Here is a 23,410-nt window from a genome sequence, read left to right as displayed (position 1 = left end):
AAAATTTTATAATTCTGACAGTTCCCATGACCCCTCTAATCTCTAAAGGTATCTTTTTAAAAAATTATTTTAGTAAAAAGTTTACTTCATCTGTACAAAATTTTTCCTTTTATCATGCATATAGCAGTCAGATTATAGAGTTATACTTATGTATAAGAACTGGTTAAAAATATTTTTAAAACAAGCGACTCAATATTCAAATTGTATGAAAATGCTGGCAGACATTGATAGAGATATAGAAATATTCTACCTGTCATATTTACCCCAAAGATACAAACGTAGTGATCTGAAGGGGCACATCCACCCCGATGTTTATAGCAACAATGTCCGCAATAGCCAAATGTTGGAAAGAGCCAAGATGTCCATTGACAGATGAATGGATAAAGAAGATGTGGTATATATATACAATGGAATATTAAGCAGCCATCAAAAGGAATGAAATCTTGCCATTTTCAATGATGTGGATGGAACTGGAGGGTATTATGCTGAGCGAAATAAGTCAATCAGAGAAAGACATGTATCATATGATCTCATTGATATGAGGAATTCTTAATCTCAGGAAGCAAACTGAGGGTTGCTGGAGAGGTGGGGGGTGGGAGGGTTGGAGTGGCTGGGTGATAGACTTTGGGGAGGGTATGTGCTATGGTGAGCACTGTGAATTGTGTAAGACTGATGAATCACAGACCTGTACCTCTGAAACAAATAATACATTATATGTTAAAAAAAAGAAGATATTAGGAAGGGAAAAATGAAGGGGGGGAAATCAGAGGGGGAGATAAGCCATGAGAGATTATGGACTCTGAGAAACAAACTGAGGGTTCTGGTGGTGGGGGGGATGGGTTAGCCTGGTGATGGGTATTAAAGAGGGCACATATTGAATGGAGCACTGGGTGTTATACGCAAACAATGAATCATGGAACACTACATCAAAAACTAATGATGTAATGTATGGTGATTAACATAACATAATAAAAGAAAAAAGAAAGCTTAAAGAAATATTCTACCTGTCAAGTACCTAGCTCACTGAAACCCAAGTACACTATAAAATGGTATATTACCAAAGTCCTCAAAATATGGAGAGAATCTGAGAGATATACAATTTTACATAAAATGTCTTAAAAGTTTTACATGTGGATGCTTGCATTTGTGGCTTTCCAATTCACACTCACACAACACTCATTTTCTTAGAGCTTCCAAATAATGACAGGTTTCATTTATTACATCTGACATTCCAAATGCTCACTGTAGGGGTAAGCATAGGAAAACTTCATTGCTATTATTCTTACATTGAAAATAAGCAGGTATCAATGGATTACATTTTTTCATCAATACATCTTTAACCCTTTGAGGGTTTTTTTTAATGCTTTCCAGAGGTAAATAAGAACTGTTATTCCAGGGGTGCCTGGTGGCTCAGTTGTTAAGCATCTGTCTTAGGCTCAGGTCATGATCCCAGAGTCCTGGGATCGAGCCCCGCATCGGGCTCCTTGCTCAGCGGGGAGCCTGCTTCTCCCTCTCCCACTCTCCCTGCTTGTGTTCCCTCTCTCGCTGTCTCTCTCTGTGTCAAAAAATAAATAAAATCTTTAAAAAAAAAAAAAAGAACTGTTATTCCACTTAAAAGCAAAAGAGGTGCTAGAAGATAAGTTGGCTTCATAACAATGACAAGAGAGCAAGCCCTCACCTAAAAAAAAGAAAAAAAAGGTAGACTCAATTTTTTTAACTTTTTAACTTAATTTTTCTAAATACATAGAAACAGAGAACATAGAACAAATGAAAATAATGTGTTATAGTCTCTGTAACATAATACAGAAACAGAGATGCAAAATTAAGAATGCAGAATGAAATTCATCTATATACTTTTCAATTGCTCTGCATTTAATCCTTTTTTTAGTATTCTATTCTCACAATAACTTTCTTCTATTTTCTTGAATGTTAAATTTTCAGAGAAGGACAAGACTAGAGACCAGTTAAGAGGAAAAGAATCAATCAAAGAGAGGTTAACATTCAAAGGAATAAGGGTTTTGTTTTTGTTTTTGTTTTTGTTTTTTCCTATTTCAGTGGTTTAGGGCAGAATAGAAAGTAAAGTTTGAGCATATTAGAATTAGTTTCAAGGCAATAGAAATTGTCACATGGCAGACAAAGTAATAAAATATTTGTTACTTCTCCATTATCTAGCATAGTATTCTCACTTTTTTAAGTGCTATGCCTCCCATGTTCATGACATGAGCAGACAGCCAGGCCGGAACAGAAGTTGGCTGAGGGAGGCCACAAAATACGAACAATGTTGGCTGACTGATAGGTACATTGTGCTAAGCCCTTCTGAATGCATTAGCTCATTCTGTGTTCTGTACAGCTCCACAGAGTCAACGTTATTACTTTATTTTATAGATAAAGAAATACAATCTCAGCCTAGTTTAGTAACTAACCTAAATTACTTATAAATTACTTGTAAGTCAGAGGGCTGAGATTTGAATCCAGAAATGCCTGAAAACAAAAACCATGTCTTCCTCCAAGTAATCAAGGAGAGATACTTGAAGAAAGAGAAATATGTAGGTATGTGACAGTGGGGGGGGCATTGCCTTTTGAAGAAAAGTAGGAAAAGGAAGGTTGATGGTTGAGTTCCAATATAGTGTGGTCACTTATAAGTACTATTTCTAAAATATTGTCCTTATTTGAATAAGAAGTCAAAGTATGTTCTTAAGTATTTGTTATAGAATTAAGAAGCCTAAAGAAGAAGAAGTGCACTGTGAATTGAAATGAGAAAAGGCAGGTCTCTTATTGATTCTTCACTCTAGGAACCTCATTAGCTATCAGATAGAATTTGATGACTGCCAACGAATAAACAACATTTTCCCCGATTCCAGGCTGTTAAACTGCCCAAAGCCACCAAATACAGATTAGTCTGAAGTGCACTAATTGTTCCTGCTGGAGGTGGTTAAAAAATTAGCTGTGGATACAAGAATTCTTTTTTTCTCTTTCCTTTAGGCTGCTAAAGGATGCACAGAATGAAACTTATTTTAAAAGCTGGTATCAGAAGCTGTTGGCTGCTCTCCAATTCTGTTCAGGAAAAGCCTTGAGTGATGAGTTTTCCAAGGAGAAGAAACTTATTAAAATTCTGGGAGACATCGGGGAAAAAGTCAAGTCTGCCAGTGACCCTCAAAGACAGGTTTGTTGAGAAATTAATCTTCATGTAGTGTTTTATTTAATCTTTTGTTCAATTAAATTTTAATTTCATAGCTTATAAAGCAGATTCATTGTCTATACTTAGTTATAAAACACCCAACTCAAATACTTTAATCAAGATTTTTTTTTAAAGATTTTATTTATTTATTTGACAGAGAGAGACATAGCAAGAGCAGGAACACAAGCAGGGGGAGTGGGAGAGGGAGAAGCAAGCTTCCCACAGAGCAGGGAGCCCGATGTGGGGCTCGATCCCAGGACCCTGGGATCATAACCTGAGCCGAAGGCAGATGCTTAATGGCTGAGCCACCCAGGCGCCCCTCAAGATTTTTTTTCAATTTACAATCCTAAAGTTAATGATAATGTCTACCAGAAGGACATGTTTTTTTAAGATTTTATTTTATTTATTTGTGAGAGAGAGAGAGCACAAGCAAATGGTGGGAGGAGCACAAGGGGAGACAGAGAGGAAGAGAATCTCCAGTGGACTCTCCACTGAGTGTGGAGCCCAATATGAGGCTCAATCTCACGACCCTGAAGTCATAACCTCAGCCAAAACCAAGACTTGAACGCCTAACTGACTGAGGCACCCAGGTACCCCAATATAGTTTTTTGATCTAAGTAGCCATGCAGCATATGGGGAGTACCTGACAAGGAGAAATAAACTTAAAGGCAGTTTGGTTAAAAAGACCAGATGAAGTAATTTCCTCAAAATGGCAGCACAACTCACACTAGTAGAAGTCCAGAGGGGACTTTTTAGGGTACTCTTGTCCAAGGTACAAAATCGAGGTCTAGATTTTTCTAACACTACGCTAATCAAAATAAAGACTTTTTTGGCAAAACAATTAATTAAATTAAGCAAATCAATAGTGGTGTGGATAGTAAAACTTTTATACTAAAATCCATGAATGATAGTCAAAATATTGTGTGTTTTTCATTACTGATTATAATAATGGACCTGGCTATTCTTTTTCTTGATCTGATTGAAGAATATTAGTTCTTTTTAATTATCTGCATCACTAGTTTCCCTCACTGATATAGACCACTAAGCAGGTTCTCTTACGTTCAACATTCTAGATGCAGGGAGATAATGGGCATCTATCCATTGTATTAATAACATCATTCAGGAACAATTAATACTTACAGACTGGGAGTTAAGGATGGAAAGATGACTAAAACATGAATTGTGTCCTCAAAGGGAGCACATAGTTTCTCTCCACCCACTGTCTAAAATCAAAAAGAGTTTTCAACATAATAATATAGAAACATTGACAGGCAAAGTGTCCCAGAATTCTTTCCCAGCCCAGTATTTTTCTTGCTGGAAGTCATTCATTTGATAGAAGTGCCAGAAGCTATGGCCCTTCACCTATATGGGAATAAATAGGAAATAAAAAGCATAAGCATGGAATTTATTCTTAAATGGGAAACGTATAAACTCTAGATTGACAGAAAAACCATAAGATAAATAATATGAGCAATAAAAAAACAAGCTTCTATAATTTCTTCATATTACTGCAGATTAATTTTTCTAGTGATAGAAAAAAATGAAAGCAAGTAAATAAACTGGTTTAAAATTTATAAAATTTATGTATGAGTTTAGTCTTTATTTCTTAGATTTTAAAATTCCTCACATATTTGAGATGCATACAACAGTTAAATAAGTCTGATGCCTTTTTTGACCATTTACATTAAGTTCCAAAAAGCTATTGACATTATTCTTTCAAATAAATATATTTCTCTCACCTAGACTGTTTTTGTGATAACACTTCTTCACATAAAAATAAGAAAATAAAAATAAAAGAGATGAAAGAAGCATTTACAATTTCGCACAATTCAAGTTACTGTTAGCTGTTTTTTCTATTTCATTTGAAAAAGTACATTTAGTGTTGTACGGAAGTGTTGAATCACTGTATTGTACACCTGAAATTAATATTACACTGTATGTTAACTCACAGGGATTTAAATAAAAACTTAAAAAAAAACCTTTTTAATAGATAATTCATAATTCTGCAAACCTACTTATAAATTTATGTCTGCTTATTCGGATAAAGGCTAGAATGTTTAATATATTAAAATTGTCTCCTTGATTATTTTTCCTCAGATTCCTAGAAGTTATTTCTTTATACATTGTTTTTCTCTGCTGTTTACTATTAAGCCATGTCATCTCGTCAAAAATAAAATAAAATAAATAAAAAGTACTAATTAAACTGTGTGAAAGAAGATATTTTTCCACCTTGCTCTTCTGGATTCTGGGAGCAGTAGTTTCTATTATTTGCCAATGACCCAGGAGTAAGAGCTAAGAAACTCTTGGGAGTTAATTAAACATTATTAATCTGATACCTTCATTTTTAGAATTGGACTTAAAGAGTTTCTGAAAGTGGGCTTAAAGGAGCTCTTATATTTTGAATTATTGTTTTTCTGCTCTTTTTGTTAGGGGATACACAATTTTAAAGGTGTTGCTTGTGGTTTCAGACCTTCCACAGGTACAGAGAACTGTGGAAGGGAATGAGGCAAGTATCAGGAATATACTCATTGTTATTTAGTAAACCATTTGCTCAAATATATTGCTATTTCTGACAATTGTCATTTTTGCCATTATTGCTCTTAGTATATGTGATTTTTTTTTCTGAAATGTACTATCACTATTAAGTATAAATCTTGAGGGTTACAAACTAAGATTCCAGGAAATTATCAGAATTGGGTTGTGTCAACAATTACTTAAAGCAGGTATTGTAAGATGGTGGGCCTCAAGTCATAGCCAACCCATCACGTTTTGTTCGAACAGAATAGTTGGTTTTGGTTTTGCTTTTAATTGAATTTAAAATCCTGTAGAAAATGCATGAACTCTTTAGTTCCCCATTTCCCCCAACACTCTCTATTATTTTTAACCCTCTGCTTCCTTATATGTGGCTACATCACCTACTTGACCCCAAAGCATCCAAGTGTGCAACCCCTGAATTAAAGAGTTTATTTAATCAATAGAAGAAAATTATAACTTGAAAGAAAGTCAAGTTCTTTACAGTTTCTAAAATGCTTTTTCAAATGATTTTTTCACAGGAGGTACTAAAGAAAGAGATTGGCAGACTAGAAGAATTCTTTCAGTGTATAAAGACCTGCCACCTTCCTCTGAACCCTGCCCTGTGTATAAAGGGTATCGATCGTGATGTAAGTCAGTTTATTTAGTACGTAAGTTGAGTACTTTTGTATTGTTTAATTCACTGTATGTTTTTGAAATGGCAAAAACAATTTGTAAATTGTCACTGCAAGTATTTTAAGAAAAAAGTAATTGAATCCTATCCAAACTATGTGCTGCATTTGATGCACTGTGTAAGGTTGAGATTGCACTGGCCTCATCACTTGATTTGCTGGTTTAGAAATAAACTATCAGTTCAGTAAAAATAAATAAATAAATAAATAAATAAACTTCTCACTAAATTAATTTCTCAATTTATTCAAAATGGTTGATTTGGTGACCTTAAGCAGGCTGGTTTTAGTTTCATGCTTATTTAGATTATGTGCATACCCATGCTTAGTACACTAGGATATTATGAGCTACAACACCTCGGTTTTTATTTAATTTAAAATTCACTGAAACTCGTGTCAGTGTGCCATATAATATATTTTGTGATTTTACTTATGCCTGGAGTGACCTTTCTGGCATCAGAAACAATTTCTTTCTCTTCTTAAGCCTCTATCAGTCACACTTCTCTAACTTAGAATCATTATTTCTCCTTTCATCTCCATTAACTTTATTAGCCTCCTTCTCAAAAGCCCAAGAGTAGAAAGCACTAATAGAAGAAAGATTGGTAAGTGAGACTCAGAAGTGAAGAGGTTAAACTATCACGCATGCACAGTAAATGTTACTTGACTGACATTATAATATAATCAAGAAAACAAATCCAATAATTAGGAGAAAAACTAGACCTTTATTAGTATGAATATAAAAAGTTTTGCTAAAAAGTTGGTACTATTATGTTTACAACCTTGCTGCCTCAGGCTGAGGGTCACCAGCTCAGGAGTCACCACCCCTAGCACTGTAGCTGGGACCACACTCCTTTTCTATACCTACCTGCAGACAGTGGTACTTTCTTTGAGTCCGGAAAGTATGCCAAGTAAAGCTCCCTCTTTGCTCCATTTGCTCTGGCCAGCTGTGCCTGACACAATGCTCAGCACCTGTGTGTAGAGCAATAAACAGGGCAGATGTGGCCAGGTGACACTCTCTCCTGAGGAACATTTTAGTCCATCCTACAGTCCTGCCAAACAAGAAAGTCTGAAGGAACATACATGACATCTGAAGATGTGGTGAATGTGGCAAGGTTTCAATCAGAGCCTGCATCAGAGGATCCAAAAGAAAAGAGCCTCTAAGAGTGTAATGAGTATGATAAGACATTTAGAAAGACCTCTCAGTCAATGGTTCTTTTGAGAATCTACTAAGCGGGGAAGCCCCATGAATGCAGCAAACATGGGAAGATCTGTCATCACTACTCCCATCTCATTCAATATCAGAGATTCCATAATTGGAAAAAAAAACTTATAAATGTGCTTTATGCGTAAAAACCTTCACGCAGAGTTCCCTACTCATTGACCCTCAAATAACTCATCCTCGGGAGAAGACATAAATTTCATGAGTGTAGGAGGCTTTCATTCAGAGTAAAATCCTTTTCTAATATCCAGTAATTCACATTAGTGAGAAACATTACAGTTGAAATGAGTGTGGGCAAGCTCTCTGTTCCAACAGAAACCATTTTGACCCCCAGAGAATCCATACTGGGAAGAAGCCTTAAGTATAATGAACATAGTAAGGCCTTCAGTCGGGTAAATGTCTTATTTGACATCAGAGCCTCCACACTAGGGAACAAGCACAATAAATGCAGGCAGTATGGAAAAGGCTTCAGTCAGAACTCAACCTGTTGGCTATGAGCAAATTCATACCAGAGAAAAACATTTGGAACACAGTGTGGCAAGATAATCAGTGAGAGTAAATGTCTTATTTTATGTCACCTGACTTCACACAAGCAAAAAACCCCTTAAGTATGGAAAATATGCAGTCAAGACACACATTTCGTTATATAACAGAGAATTCACACTGGTGAAAAATCCTATGAATGTGATAGGTATGGGAAGGTCTTTGGTGATAGCACCAAGGTTACGATGTCAAAGAACCCATCTGGGGAGAAACTTTATAAATGCAATGATTGTGGGAAAGCCACTAGTGAGAGTTCACAGTTTATCATGCATCAGAGAGTTCACACTGGAGAGAAGCCCTATGAAGATAGTGAGTATGGGAAAGCCTACAGTCAACATTTTGTTTTAATCACCATCAGTAAACTACACTGGAGAGAAGCATTCACACCAATCCCCTTCTTAAAGTGTGGCTCTCCAAGATAGAGGACAAAGGTCTTAGCTTTGAGTTAAGCCTTCTTTCAAAGAATTTTCACCCTCGTCTCTCCTTGGAACGACTAATTACAATGGGCCATTTCCTATTTTCCTTTGGATCACTAGGGAATGGACCATTTGGGAAAGTGGTTGTAACTTAATGCAATCCTCCTCCACTCCTGGGAAAGTAAGAACCACACACTTCATTTACTAATAGGTTTCTTTCCTTTTTAAAAACTATTTTAAATCTGTGTCATTAGTGTATACTTCTCAAGAACAGGGGTCATATCTTTCTTTCTCTATTCCAGCTCTTCTTATATTCTTTTCTCTATTCCAGCTCTTTTATCTCACCATTTACATAAAATTATCTTCCAAGACTCCAACTCATTCTTTCCTGTCTCCTGGTTGTGGCCCTTGCAATCCACTTTTAACAACTAATCTAAATTCTCATTGTTTGCCTTTCCCTACCTAGAAAGCATTTTTTTAAACCTTTTTGCTAATCTCTGTTTTTCCCAATCTTCAAATCCAGCTCATCTCTGGAAGACTTCTCTTCTTTAAGTGCTTCTTCATTCAACTGTGATAAATGGCCTTGTAAATTATTTTCAACTTAATGCATATGTGTTTGTGTTCATACCAACTTTCTGTAGGCTCTTGGAGAGTAGATATGGTATCTCTGATATCACATAAATAATGGTTTGTGCATATTAGTTGTCAAATATAAAATATTTTCGACATGACTCTCAAAAAGTATACTGCATGTGGAAACCCAAATATAAAACAATGAAAGCAAAATAGCTCCGAGTGATATAATTAAGAAGGGCTAAGCCTTGTCTTCATCCTCCCTTTGCCCTTTTTCCCTTCCCTGGACTTGGGATGCCTCAAAGAGACCCCCAAGAATTGGATGAGCACAGTTTGAAAACCACTGATCTAGACTCATTTCTGGCCTAATACAGGATTTCCTAATTCAATACCATGACAGAAGGGCTTATGTTCCCTGACTGACTTATTCTCGAAGCAAGAATTCATTACTTAACAAGCAGCCTCACCCATTTACTATAAGTCTCAAACTGATTGAGGTTTTGATTTGGATTTCCCTGTTGGCAGGGATGCAGAGAAAGGGGAACACTCCTACACTGTTGGTGGGAATGCAAGCTGGTGCAGCCACTCTGGAAAACAGTATGGAGGTTCCTCAAAAAGTTGAAAATAGAGCTACCATACACCCCAGCAATTGCACTACTGGGTATTTACCCCAAAGATACAAATGTAGGGATCCAAAGGGGTACGTACACCCCGATGTTTATAGCAGCAATGTCCACAATAGCCAAACGTTGGAAAGAGCCAAGATGTCCATCGACAGATGAATGGATAAAGAAGATGTGGTATACACACACACACACACACACACACAATGGAATATTATGCACCCAACAAAAGGAATGAAATCTTGCCATTTGCAATGACGTGGATTATGCTGAGTGTAATAAGTCAATCAGAGAAAGACATGTATCAAATGATCTCACTGATATGAGGAGTTCTTAATCTCAGGAAACAAAGTGAGGGTTGCTGGAGTGGTGGGGGGTGGGAGAGATGGGGTGGCTGGGTGATAGACACTGGGGAGGATATGTACTATGGTGAGTGCTGTGAATTGTGTAAGACTGTTGAATCATAGACCTGTACCTCTGAAACAAATAATACATTATATGTTAAAAAAAAAAAAAAGAAGTAGAAGAAGAAGATAGTAGGAAGGGAAAAATGAAGGGGGGGAATCGGAGGGGAGACAAACCATGAGAGACTATGGACTCTGAGAAACAAACTGAGGGTTCCAGAGGGGAAGGGAGTGGGGAGATGGGTTAGCCTGGTGATGGGTATTAAAGAGAGCATGTACTGCATGGAGCACTGGGTGTTATATGCAAACAATGAATCATGGAATACTACATCAAAAACTAATAATGTAATGTATGGTGATTAACATAACATAATAATAAAAAAAAATCTCAAACTGATTCAGTAAGCAAGGGTTTCCCTTTGCTTAGGGATTAAGTTAGATTTCTGTTGATAGGTTAAGTTAAAAAATATATATCCTTTCCTCTCTACTTCTAGCAATTTCAGACTTCTCAAAAAATAATGATATTCAAACTGATCCTTCAACATGTATTGATGTCATATTTTACTAAGTTGATAAACTGAAACGATCAAGTTCTTTTCCTTTATTTAGTATTGATTTAACTCTTCACTGTCAACAGAAAGTCTCTAATAGCCTAAAGACATACAACCTTTTAGCACTCAAACAGCTGTAAGAACATAAAAGGAAAATAAGCAAAAAGGAAAGTATAATGGAAAGTGGTCAATATCATAAAGCTGAAAATGGAAATGCAAAGTATAACTGAAAGAAAGGAAAGGAGGAAACACACTGTTATTTGTAAAGATAAGAAAATGTTCATTAACAAAAAGGGAAAAAGAATGCTTTTTTTTTTTGAGTATCTAATTAGTGTCAGGCACTGTACTGTGGAAGGTCTTTTATATCTATTAGCCCATATATCTATTACAAATATGCTTGAGATAGGTGTTATTATCCCCATTTTACAGTGGGATACAAACATTTAAGTAGCTTGTCCAAGGTCTTGCAGCTAGTAAGTTACAAAGTTCAAATTTGAACTTCTTAACCGTATATCCATATTTCCTTAATGTATTCTGCAGGGAAGAAATAATTAAAAGGAAATCAATTTTTGAATAGCAATTTTATCTTTTAGATATTAACTATCATAAACACAATGCCTACATACTACTTAGTTTATTTAAATCCCCAACATTTCATCACTGTTCAGTGATAAAAAGAGTAGAAGCTGCCAAGAAGCTGGATTTTCAGTTTCTAAGTAAAGGCTTTGGTTAGTAGACTGAAGTTGTTTTGTTGTTTTTAATAAATATGTTTATTTGTTCCAAAGTGTAAAAATTATTCATATGTGTTACATTTGCTCATATAACAAATTATGCAAGAGGCCCATGATTTCAGGGAAAGTGTTCTTTTTGCTTTATTTTGCTCACCATTTTTCTCTTCCCTTTCTATAGGCATGTTCATATTTCACATCTCACGCTTTGCCATTGAAGATTACTTTCATCAATGCTAACCCAATGGGCAAAAACATCGGCGTCATTTTTAAGGTACAAAAACATCAAATTGATTTCACAGTTAGAATATTGAGTTATTTCTTGCAAAAAGAAATTATTATAGGTATTTTCCTCTGACAACCACACAGAGGATTCCAGTTATTTTTGATTCTGCATTTTTACAGAATTATAGTACATGTCAAACAATGATTGACAATAAATCAATCATTACTGGCTCAAGCTAGTGAACCTTCAGTGAAAAACTTAAGAAGATATGTTTCAATAAATGAAATTATACATTTTTGAGTAGCACAGAAAGTGGAATGTGTGGTGAACCCCTAGTGAGTTTTCTTTTGATTTAGATACTAAATTAAAATCAGTATTAGCTAAAATTCAAATTATATGTTAATTTAACATAAAATTCTTATCTGCAGGCACTTGCTTACTTTAGTAATTTGGATTATTTTCTTATTTTCAAATAAATAGAGGCCAAGTCAGTCTTTATCATGAATCCCATAGGAAAGTAGAGTAAAATGTAGTTACAGGGGTATAGACAAGTAGGAAAGAGGGACCAAAGAAGAAGCTGTAAGTGAAAAGGAAGACTTTAGAGTCATTCAGTTAATTTAATCAAGTATTCAGCCAAACCAGATAATCAGGTCTCAGAGTGATTTATTTGGTGGATTTTGACTATTTTTGAGGATAATTTTTAGCACACCCATACTTTGGCTTTGACCTGTGTAACTTCAAGCATTAATGGTCACAAAACAGCACATTTTGGGTGAAGAAAAAAAAAATACCAAAAATTTCATCTTGGAATATTTTTCTGCATATAATTTAGAAAACATTTTCAAAACCAAACCTGTTAGTTTAAAAGCAGAAAACCAACCTTCCCCTTTGGATATATTCCATTTCCTTCACCTATGCTAGAAAATTACCCCTTAATCATTTCTTATTATCAAAGGCTGTTTACTCTGAAAACTTTTTAACCACCTTCATAATATAAGAAGTCAATGATTTAAAGTCAGATGAATCCTATGTGTGCTATTTATACTCTTAGTCAAGAAGCTCTTGGTATTCTAACTGTATATCAGCATATAAATTTATGGCATACCAAATAATGTTTTAGTTAGAAAGAAATCTCTCTTGGCTGAGTTTAAAATTTGAATAAACATTCATCAAGCCTCTCTTCACTAGACTTTAAATCTAAGATATTTCACGTGGATGATAAATTAAAAGATTATTATCAGCGAACAACATTCCAAGCAACTTCTAATTTGATGGCTGAAGCTTCTGTAATCATTTAAAGGAAAGTTCTTATTTTCTTTAATCTTCTTTCAGAAACACAGGCGTTCTTAATACTAACAAAACAATTGAAACCATCCTAAGTGGGGCTGGAAATGTATTGGAGGAAAGAAATGACATATACCATATTTGAAGGCCTTTAATGGAATTCAAAGAGAAATCTAGAGTCTATAATTTTGTTTTTAACAGGCCGGAGATGATCTTCGTCAGGATATGCTTGTTCTACAGATTATTCAAGTGATGGACAATATTTGGCTGCAGGAGGGTTTGGATATGCAAATGATCATTTATAGATGTTTATCCACAGGAAAAGGTCAAGGTCAGTATAGATTAGAAAGTGATTTGACTTACATTATTTATCTCAAACATTCACTGGTAACATGACATCAAACTTTCCACAGCCTTCATTTTAGACTATAAATTTTAAAGTCAAAAGAACAATACAAAGTCATTCTTCTTCCTTAAAGAGAATTATTTTCAAAAGTGGTAAGTCAAAGTAATTTAGAATGTCAAAGAATGTAATGTCTTTTTTGATATTAATTAGGATTTTGACAATCCAAATGTTAACTGTGGTATCTTTTTGTGTGTCTTTTGTATGTTTTTTCCCTTTTTTAAAGATAATAACAGAAAAGCTTATTCATTCAAAAAAATTCAATTGTTGCCTATTAACACAAAATTTACAAAGTTGCAAATGCTTAAATTAGTTCTGAACAAAATATATTATAAATCTGCATTTAATTTCTAAAAGACCTTTAAATAAATCATAATATCAGTAGTCAAAGATGTCCAAACATGCAAATTTTGAACATACTTTTTTCTTTATAAAAGCCAAGATGTTAATATGGAAATATAATTACATTTATACACATTTCAATGAAAGTAACGTCGGTGGTCCACCCAAATTATTACCATCACAAGTGAAAGTTGTACTTAATTACAATCATGCTGAATTGAAGAAATAATTCCCAAAATACTTTATAATCTTTTTTGAATGTGGTCACTGCCACTTAGAATTTCATTCAACTAATTGGTAGGATAGCAAATACATCTGCATAAACAAAAGGATAAAAAAAATCATAGAACTAGAAAAGGGACCTAGAACCATGTAGTTGTTGTTGTTATTCAGGCAGGGCTACAATTTAAACCTAACAGAAAAACTATCATTGTCTGCCCCCCAGTTCCTGAGGTCCCACTACAAGCCTCAGTACCCCAGCCAACTGTGACTTGAAATTTTAGAAGCTAGGTAGGGAAGTACCTCCGTGTTAGGTTAACTTGCAACCTGATACTTCAGGATGACTCTATTACAAGTCATACTACCCAATTATTTTGATTCTGATAATAGGACTCTTGCTTCCATGACAAGTATCCACCCCTAAACCCTTTCGAAAGCTCTATTTCCTAAAAGAGTCTTTATCATTTCTACTCAGATTGTTATTCCTTGCATTTACTCTCCTTTTTCTTACATAAAGTAACCTATTTCTTTCAAATCCTAATGTATTGAAAGAGTAAGAATAAAGCTAGATGAGCCAAACTGAACTTTTTGATGTCACATGGATTACCTTTTCTTCAGAGATTGAATACATCACTGACCTCAGTGGAATTCTTCAATTGCATGTACTCATTTCTCAGTTTCAAATTATATAATGTAACAGAGGCTAAATCTTTTAAAGTTAATAAAACGACTCAGCAAAAATGAATGTAGACTTACCCAAAATTGCAGATGTCATAAGACAAACAAGCTATTAATCCTCCTATCTACCAACAATCTTCTGTAGTTGTTAAGATTTGAAAGAGCATTATATTGGCAAAATACTTCTTCAAGAAAAATAGAAATCATTAAAGCAAACATCATGTTTAGAAGATCAGGTTCCATTTTTAATATGCTTCCAAGGCTTATTGAATATCTATTATTTTCAAGAAATATCACAAAGTAAGGTAAGGAATACTAAAATGAGGTAAACAGAGTTGCTACCCATAAAGGAGAGTATATTCCAGGCCAGAAGTTTGCATGACTTTATCAACATTATTGTTGATTATAATTCTTATGACTAAGGGGGAGGAGAAAAGTGGCAGAGGAGTAGGAAACCTAAATTTCATCTGGTCCCAGGAATTCAGCTAGATAGGGATCAAACCATTCTGAACAACTATGAATAGGATATCAAAGAAAAGAATAGCAGCAACTCTCAGAACAGAAAAGCGACCACTTTCTGGAAGGTAGGACGTGCGGAGAAGTGAATCCGAGGCGATACTTGGGAAGATAGATGGCCGGCGAGGGGTCCTCCGTCAGCTGCTTCTCACAAGTGATAGAGCAGCAGAGGACAAAATCAGAACTTTTAGAAGTCTGCTCCACTGAAGGATATCACTCTGTGGCTAAGCGGGGTGTGGAACCCTCACTGGGACAGTGTGGTCTCAGGACCCTCGGGGTCATAGAAAGACTGGGGGTGCCTGAGTGTGGCAGAACTCCCAGGTATTGGACCAGGGAAGCTGGCTGCAGAGACCGAGCCGAGGAGTGGGCTCTCAGCTTGGCGTTGCCATAAATTGTGATCTGCGGCACAGTCGGGCCACTGCTCTTCCAGCAGGGATCCAACAAGTGGCAGATCCAGGGAAACTCCCCATCCTCCCCCTGGAGGGGTGGTGCAGGAGCACACCACAGGGATCTGCTGGGTTTGGAGACACCACATGGGGTCATGTGCCAGAGATAGAAATGCTTGGTCGCAGGCGGGTGAGCACGGAGTGCGGCCAGAGACTGGGGAGATGGGTGTGACTGGCTACTTTTCTCTAGGGGCTCACGGAGGAGTGGGGCCCCGAGTTCTCGGCTCCTCGGGGCAGAGATTGGAAGGCCGCCATTTTCACTCTCGTCCTCCAAAGCTGTACTGAAAGCTTGCAGGGAACAAAAGGTCCTGAGAGCAAACCCGAGCAGATTACTTAGCCTGGAATGGGCGAGGGCGGGGCAATTCTGCCTCCAGCAAAGACTTTTGGGAACCATGGCAACAGGCCCCTTCCCCAGAAGATCAGCAAGAACAGCCAGCCAAGACCAAATTTACCGATCAATGTGAAAGGCAGAACTCCAGTGCTAGGGGAATACTGCACATAGAATCCATGGTTTTTTTCCCATGATTCCTTAGTCTTTCAAAGTTAATTTGTTTAATTTTCTTTTTTTTCTATTTTTTCTTTTTTGAATTTTTCTTTTTCCCTTTTTCAACCAATATCATATCAATCCTTTTTTTTTAATCTTTTTTATTTTTCATTTTTAGAGTCATATTCTATCCCCTCATAGTAGTTAACCTTATTTTTGGTATATATATATAAGTTGTTCTCACTTTAAAATTTTGGGATACAGTTTCTTCTAACAGAACAAAATATATCCTAAATCTCTAGTGTATGGCTTTGTTCTAGTCTCCTGCCTGATCACATTCTCTCCCTTTTTTTTTTTAAATCCTCTTCTTTCTTTTTTCAACCACTTCTTATCTTATCAATTCCTTTTATAAAATCTTTTATAATTTTCATCTTTACAGTCATATTCCATCCCTTCATTTTATTTACCCTTATTTTTGTACATATATAAGTTTTTCTTTCTTTAAAATTTTGGGAGGCACTTTCTTCTAACAGACCAAAATGCACCAAAATCTAGTGTGTGGCACTGATCTATGCACCAGCCTGATCATATTTGATCATATTCTGTTTTTCGTTTGTTTGTTTGTTTTTATCTTTTTCTTTTTCTTTTTTCTTTCTTTCCCTTTCTTTTCCCCCAGTGTCAGGTCTCTTCTGATTTGTTCAGTGTATATTTTTCTGGGGTTGTTGTTACCCTCTTAGCATTTTGTTCTCTCATTCATCTATTGTCCTCTGGACAAAATGACAAGATGGAAAAAAATCACCTCAAAAAAAAAAAAAAAAGTACAAGAGGCAGTACCGACTGGCAGGGACCTAATCAATATGGACATTAGTAAAATGTCAGAACTAGAGTTCAGAATGATGACTTTAAAGATACTAGCTGGGCTTGAAAAAAGCATGGAAGATATTAGAGAAACCTTTTCTGGACAAATAAAAGAACTAAAATCTAACCAAGTCGAAATCAAAAAGGCTATTAATTAAGTGCAATCAAAAATGGAGGCTCTAACTGCTAGGATAAATGAAGCAGAAGAGAGGATTAGTGATCTAGGCCAAATGATGGAAATTAAAAAAGCTGAGAAAAAGAGAGATAAACAACTAATGGATCATGAGGGAAGATTTCGAGAGATAAATGATACAATAAGATGAAACAAGATTAGAATAATTGGGAGCCCAGAAGAAGAAGAAAGAGGCGGGGGGCAGAAGGTATATTGGAGCAAATTATAGCAGAGAACTTCCCTAATTTGGGGAAGGACACAGGCATCAAAATCCAGGAGGCACAGAGAACCCCTCTCAAAATCAATAAAAATAGGTCAACACCCCAACATCTAATAGTAAAACTTACAAGTCTCAGAGACAAAGAGAAAATCCTGAAAGCATCTTGGGACAAGATCTGTAACCTACAATCATAGAAACATTAGATCGGCAACAGACCTATCCACAGACACCTGGCAGGCCAGAAAGGATTGGCATGATATATTCAGAGCACTAAATGAGAAAAATATGCAGCCAAGAATACTATATCCAGCTAGGCTGTCATTGAAAATAGAAGGAGAAATCAAAATCTTCCAGGACAAACAAAAACTAAAGGAATTTGTAAACACGAAACCAGCCCTACAAGAAATATTGAAAGGGGTTCTCTAAGCAAAGAGAGAGCCTAAAAGTAACATAGACCAGAAAGGAACAGAGACAATATACAGTAACAGTCACCTTACAGGCAATACAAAGGCACTAAATTCCTATCTTTCAATAGTTACCCTGAATGTAAATGGGCTAAATGCCCCAATCAAAAGACACAGGCTATCAGATTGGATAAAAAAACAAGACCCATCGATATGCTGTCTGCAAGAGACTCATTTTAGACCCAAAGACACCCCCAGATTGAAAGTGAGGGGCTAGAAAACCATTTATCATGCTAATGGACACCAAAAGAAACCTGGGGTGGCAATCCTTATATCAGACAAATTAGATTTTAAACCAAAGACTATAATTAGAGATGAGGAAGGACACTATATCCTACTTAAAGGGTCTATCCAACAAGAAGATTTAACAATTGTAAATATCTATGCCCCTAACATGGGAGTGGCCAATTATATAAGCCAATTAATAACAAAGGCAAAGAAACACATCAACAACAATACAATAATAGTGGGGGACTTTAACACCCCCCTCACTGAAATGGACAGATCCTCTAAGCAAAAGATCAACAAGGAAATAAAGACTTTAAATGACACACCAGACCAAATGGACCTCACAGATATATTCAGAACATTCCACCCAAAAGCAACAGAATACACATTCTTCTCTACTGCGCATGGAACATTCTCCAGAATAGATCACATCCTAGGTCAAAAATCAGGTCTCAACCAGTACCAAAAGACTGGGATCATTCCCTGCCTATTTTCAGACCACAATGCTTTGAAACTAGAACTCAATCACAAGAGGAAAGTTGGAAAGAACTCAAATACATGGAGGCTAAAGAACATCTTACTAAAGAATGAATATTCAACCAGGAAGTTAAAGATGAATTACAAAAATCCACGGAAACCAATGAAAATGAAAACACAACTGTTCAAAATCTTTGGGATGCAGCAAAGGCAGTCCTAAGAGGGAAGTATATAGCAATACAAGCCTTTCTCAAGAAATAAGAAAGGTGTCAAATACACAACCTAACCCTACACCTAAAGGAGCTGGAGAAAGAACAGCAAATAAAGCCTAAACCCAGCAGGAGAAGAGAAATAATAAAGATCAGAGCAGAAATCAATGAAATAGAAACCAAAAGAACAGTAGAACAGATCAATGAAACTAGGAGCTGTTTTGTTGAAAGAATTAACAAAATTGATAAACCCCTGGCCAGACTTATCAAAAGAAAAGAGAAATGACCCAAATCAAGAAAATCATGAATGAAAGAGGAGAAATCACAACCAACACCAAAGAAATACAAACAATTATAAGAACATATTTTGAGCAACAATATGCCAGCAAATTAGATAATCTGGAAGAAATGGATGCATTCCTAGAGATGTATCAACTACCAAAACTGAACCAGGAAGAAACAGAAAACCTGAACAGACCTAGAACCACTAAGGAAATTGAAGCAGACATCAAAAATCTCCCAAAAAACAAAAGCCCAGGGCCAAATGGCTTCCCAGGGGAAATCTACCAAACATTTCAAGAAGAATTAATACCTATTCTTCTGAAACTATTCCAAAAAATAGAAATGGAAGGAAAACTTCCAAACTCGTTTTATGAGGCCACCATTACCTTGATCCCCAACCAGGCAAAGACCCCATCAAAAAGGAGAATTACAGACCAATATCCCTGATGAACATGGATACAAAAATTCTCACCAAAATACTAGCCAATAGGATCCAACAGTACATTAAAAGGATTATTTACCACGACCAAGTGGGATTTATCCCTGGGCTGCAAGGTTGGTTCAACACCCACAAATCAATCAATGTGTTACAATACATTAATAAAAGAAAGAACAAGAACCATATGATCCTCTCAATAGATGTAGAAAAAGCATTTGACAAAGTACAGTACCCTATCTTGATCAAAACTCTTCAGAGTATAGGGATAGAGGGCACAAACCTCAATATCATAAAAGCCATCTATGAAAAACCCACAGCAAATACCATTCTCAATGGGGAAAAACTGAGTACTTTCCCCCTGAGGTCAGGAACATCGCAGGGATGTCCACTATCACCACTGCTATCCAACATAGTATTAGAAGTCCTACCCACAGCAATCAGACAACAAAAAGAAATAAAAGGCATCCAAATTGGCAAAGAAGAAGTCAAACTCTCACTCTTTGCAGATGATATGATACTTTATGTGGAAAACCCAAAAGACTCCACCCCAAAACTGCTAGAACTCATACAGGAATTCAGCAAAGTGGCAGGATGTAAAATCAATGCACAGAAATCAGTGGCATTCCTATACACCAACAACAAGACAGAAGAAAGAGAAATTAAGGAGTCGATCCCATTTACAATTGCACCCAAAACCGTAAGACCTAGGAATAAATCTAACCAAAGAGGCAAAGAATCTGTACTCAGAAAACGATAAAATACTCATGAAAGAAATTGAGGAAGACACAAAGAAAGGGAAAAACGTTCCATGTTCATGGATTGGAAGAACAAATATTGTAAAGATGTCAATGCTACCTAGAGCAATCTACACATTCAGTGCAATCCCCATCAAAATACCATCCACTTTTTTCAAAGAAATGGAACAAATAATCCTAAAATTTGTATGGAACCAGAAAAAACCCTGAATAGCCAGAGGAATATTGAAAAAGAAAAGCAAAGCTGGTGGCATCACAATTCCAGACTTCAAGCTGTATTACAAAGCTGTCATCATCAAGACAGTATGGTACTGGCACAAAAACAGACACATAGATCAATGGACCAGAATAGAGAGCCCAGAAATAAACTCTCAACTCTATGGTCAACTAATCTTTGACAAAGCAGGAAAGAATGTCCAATGGAACAAAGACAGTCTCTTCAACAAATGGTGTTGGGAAAATTGGACAGCCACATGCAGAAGAATGAAACTGGACCAATTGCTTACAGCACACACAAAAATAGACTCAAAATCGTTGAAAGACCTCAGTGTGAAACAAGAGTCCATCAAAATCCTAAAGAAGAACACAGGCAGCAACCTCTTCGACCTCAGCCACAGCAACTTCTTCCTAGAAATATCGCCAAAGGCAAGGGAAGCGAGGGCAAAAATGAACTATTGGGACTTCATCAGGATAAAAAGCTTTTGCATAGCAAAAGAAACAGTCAACAAAACCAAAAGACAACTGACAGAATGGGAGAAGATATTTGCAAATGACATATCAGATAAGGGGCTAGTATCCAAAATCTATAAAGAACTTATCAAACTCAACACCCAAAGAACAAATGATCCAATCAAGAAATGGGCAGAAGACATGAACAGACATTTTTCCAAAGAAGACATCCAAATGGCCAACAGACACATGAAAAAGTGCTCAATATCGCTCGGCATCAGGGAAATCCAAATCAAAACCTCAATGAGATACCACCTCACACCAGTCAGAATGGCTAAAATTAACAAGTCAGGAAACGACAATGTTGGCAGGAATGAGGAGAAAGAGGAACCCTCCTACACTGTTGGTGGGAATGAAAACTGGGCAGCCACTCTGGAAAACAGTATGGAGGTTCCTCAAAAAGTTGAAAATAGAGCTGCCCTACGACCCAGCAATTGCACTACTGGGTATTTACCCCAAAGATACAAATGTAGGGATCCGAAGGGGTACGTGCACCCTGATGTTTATAGCAGCAATGTCCACAGTAGCCAAACTATGGAAAGAGCCAAGGTGTCCATTGACAGATGAATGGATAAAGAAGAAGTGGTGTATATATAATGGAATATTATGCAGCCATCAAAAAAAATGATATCTTGCCATTTGCAATGACGTGGATGGATATGGAGGGTCTTATGCTGAGTGAAATAAGTCAATCAGAGAAAGACATGTATCATATGATCTCACTGATATGAGGAATTCTTAATCTCAGGAAACAAACTGAGGGTTGCTGGAGTGGTGGGAGTAGGAGGGATGGAGTAGCTGGGTGATAGACATTGGGGTGGGTATGTGCTATGGTGAGTGCTGTGAATTGTGTGAGACTGTTGAATCACAGACCTGTTCCTCTGAAACAAATAATACATTATATGTAAAAAAGAAAAAAAAGAAGAAGAAGAAGAAGAAGAAGAAGATATCAGGAAGGGAAAAATGAAGGGGGGGAAATCGGAGGGGGAGACCAACCAGGAAAGACTATGGACTCTGAGAAACAAACTGAGGGTTCAGAGGAGAGGAGAGTGGGGGGATGGGTTAGCCTGGTGATGGGTATTAAAGAGGGTACATACTGAATGGTTTCATAATCAATCAATCATGGAACACTACATCAAAAACTAATAATGTAATGTATGGTGATTAACATAACATAATAAAATAAAAAAAAATTCTCATGACTACTTTGTATATGATGTCCTAGGAATTTTGGGGGGAGATTATCAGGGCAAATAAAAATTCTTTAAGATTTATTTTATTGCTGGCTCTCCAAATCTGATGGGCATAAAAATTACTTAGGGAAATTGAGGGAATAGATATAACCAGGCCCCAACCAAGTACTAAATCAGGTTTTCTATTTGGGTATTAAAGAGGGGAGGGGGTTCCCATGTCTCTGTAACTGTATAAAGCTGCTCCAGTGTTTCTTTGCACTCCATTTTGAGAGCTACTGCCTTATATGATACCACCTTAAAAAGTTTTGTCCCTAAGAACCCAGCAGCATTGATATCACCTGGGAGCTTGTTAGAAATGCAGAATCTCAGGACTCACCCCCACCCTAAAGAATCAGAACCTACATTTTAACAAGATTCCTAAATGATACAAATATGCACTAAAATTGGAGAAACTCTGCATTAGAGGACTATAAGAATAGAACTACACGGATTACTCAATGCACACAGAATTGTTATAAGTATTTAAAAGGTGTATGATACATACTAGCTTAAAATGTATAAGATATAATTTATCGTTTTAATTGATACACAAAATTTAGCCACCGTGATTATTATAAATTAGGTGCAAGGTTTTCAGAGTAGTCAGCAATGTAAGTGTTATGATAAATGGCTTGGGATTTAGCAAAGATTAGTTCCCTAAAGACAAATGTGATCTGAAAAGTAACTGATATTGTTACAGCACAGTATCTAAGTGGTGCTAATGATCTAAATCTTAATTTTGGTCATGGTCAAATGTGAGGCAATGAAGCACTAAAGAGCCAGATAGGAGGTGATTTCCCTTTAGAAGGATTAAGTGGAAGAACTGGAAACATGAGGGAAATGTTCAGGGTTAGGGGCGCCTGGGTGGCTCAGTTGGTTAAGCGACTGCCTTCGGCTCAGGTCATGATCCTGGAGTCCCGGGATCGAGTCCCGCATCGGGCTCCCTGCTCGGCGAGGAGCCTGCTTCTCCCTCTGACCTTCCTCCTTCTCATGCTCTCTGTCTCTCATTCTCTCTCTCTCAAATAAATAAGTAAAATCTTTAAAAAAAAAAAAAAAAAGAAAGAAATGTTCAGGGTTAGAAAGAGGAATCACCTCTTTCTAAAGTAATTACATTACTACTAAATATAATGCTTTACATTTGCTATCTCAGTTAATACCCATTAGAAAATCCGCACAAGAGCCAAGTACTGTTAGCTATAATATTAAGGATATGCCCAAGATCTGGAGTGTTAAGTTTTTCTTCCTTCCTTCCTTTCTTTCTTTTCCTTTCTTTCTTTCTTTCTTTCTTTCTTTCTTTCTTTCTTTCTTTCTT

The 23,410-nt window shown here is 36.4% G+C and overlaps 1 protein-coding gene across 2 annotated transcripts in view; it reads left to right on the top strand.

The window, feature by feature from the left end:
* PIK3C2G (phosphatidylinositol-4-phosphate 3-kinase catalytic subunit type 2 gamma) overlaps window positions 1-23,410 on the top strand; it is a 344,923-nt gene that overhangs the window by 191,925 nt on the left and 129,588 nt on the right. For both annotated transcript variants that reach the window (XM_035028133.1, XM_035028132.1), the window contains 4 exons: window positions 2,983-3,163; window positions 6,232-6,339; window positions 11,617-11,709; window positions 13,147-13,276. In XM_035028133.1, coding sequence (XP_034884024.1) covers window positions 2,983-3,163; window positions 6,232-6,339; window positions 11,617-11,709; window positions 13,147-13,276 — 512 coding nt within the window. The remainder of the gene's footprint in view (window positions 1-2,982; window positions 3,164-6,231; window positions 6,340-11,616; window positions 11,710-13,146; window positions 13,277-23,410) is intronic.

Source organism: Mirounga leonina, unplaced genomic scaffold (genome assembly GCF_011800145.1).
Source record: "Mirounga leonina isolate KUSES-001 unplaced genomic scaffold, KU_Mleo_1.0 Mir_201, whole genome shotgun sequence".
Classification (NCBI taxonomy): domain Eukaryota; kingdom Metazoa; phylum Chordata; class Mammalia; order Carnivora; family Phocidae; genus Mirounga; species Mirounga leonina.
Note: the sequence above shows the minus strand (reverse complement) of the source record. Positions and strands in the feature narration are given on the sequence as shown.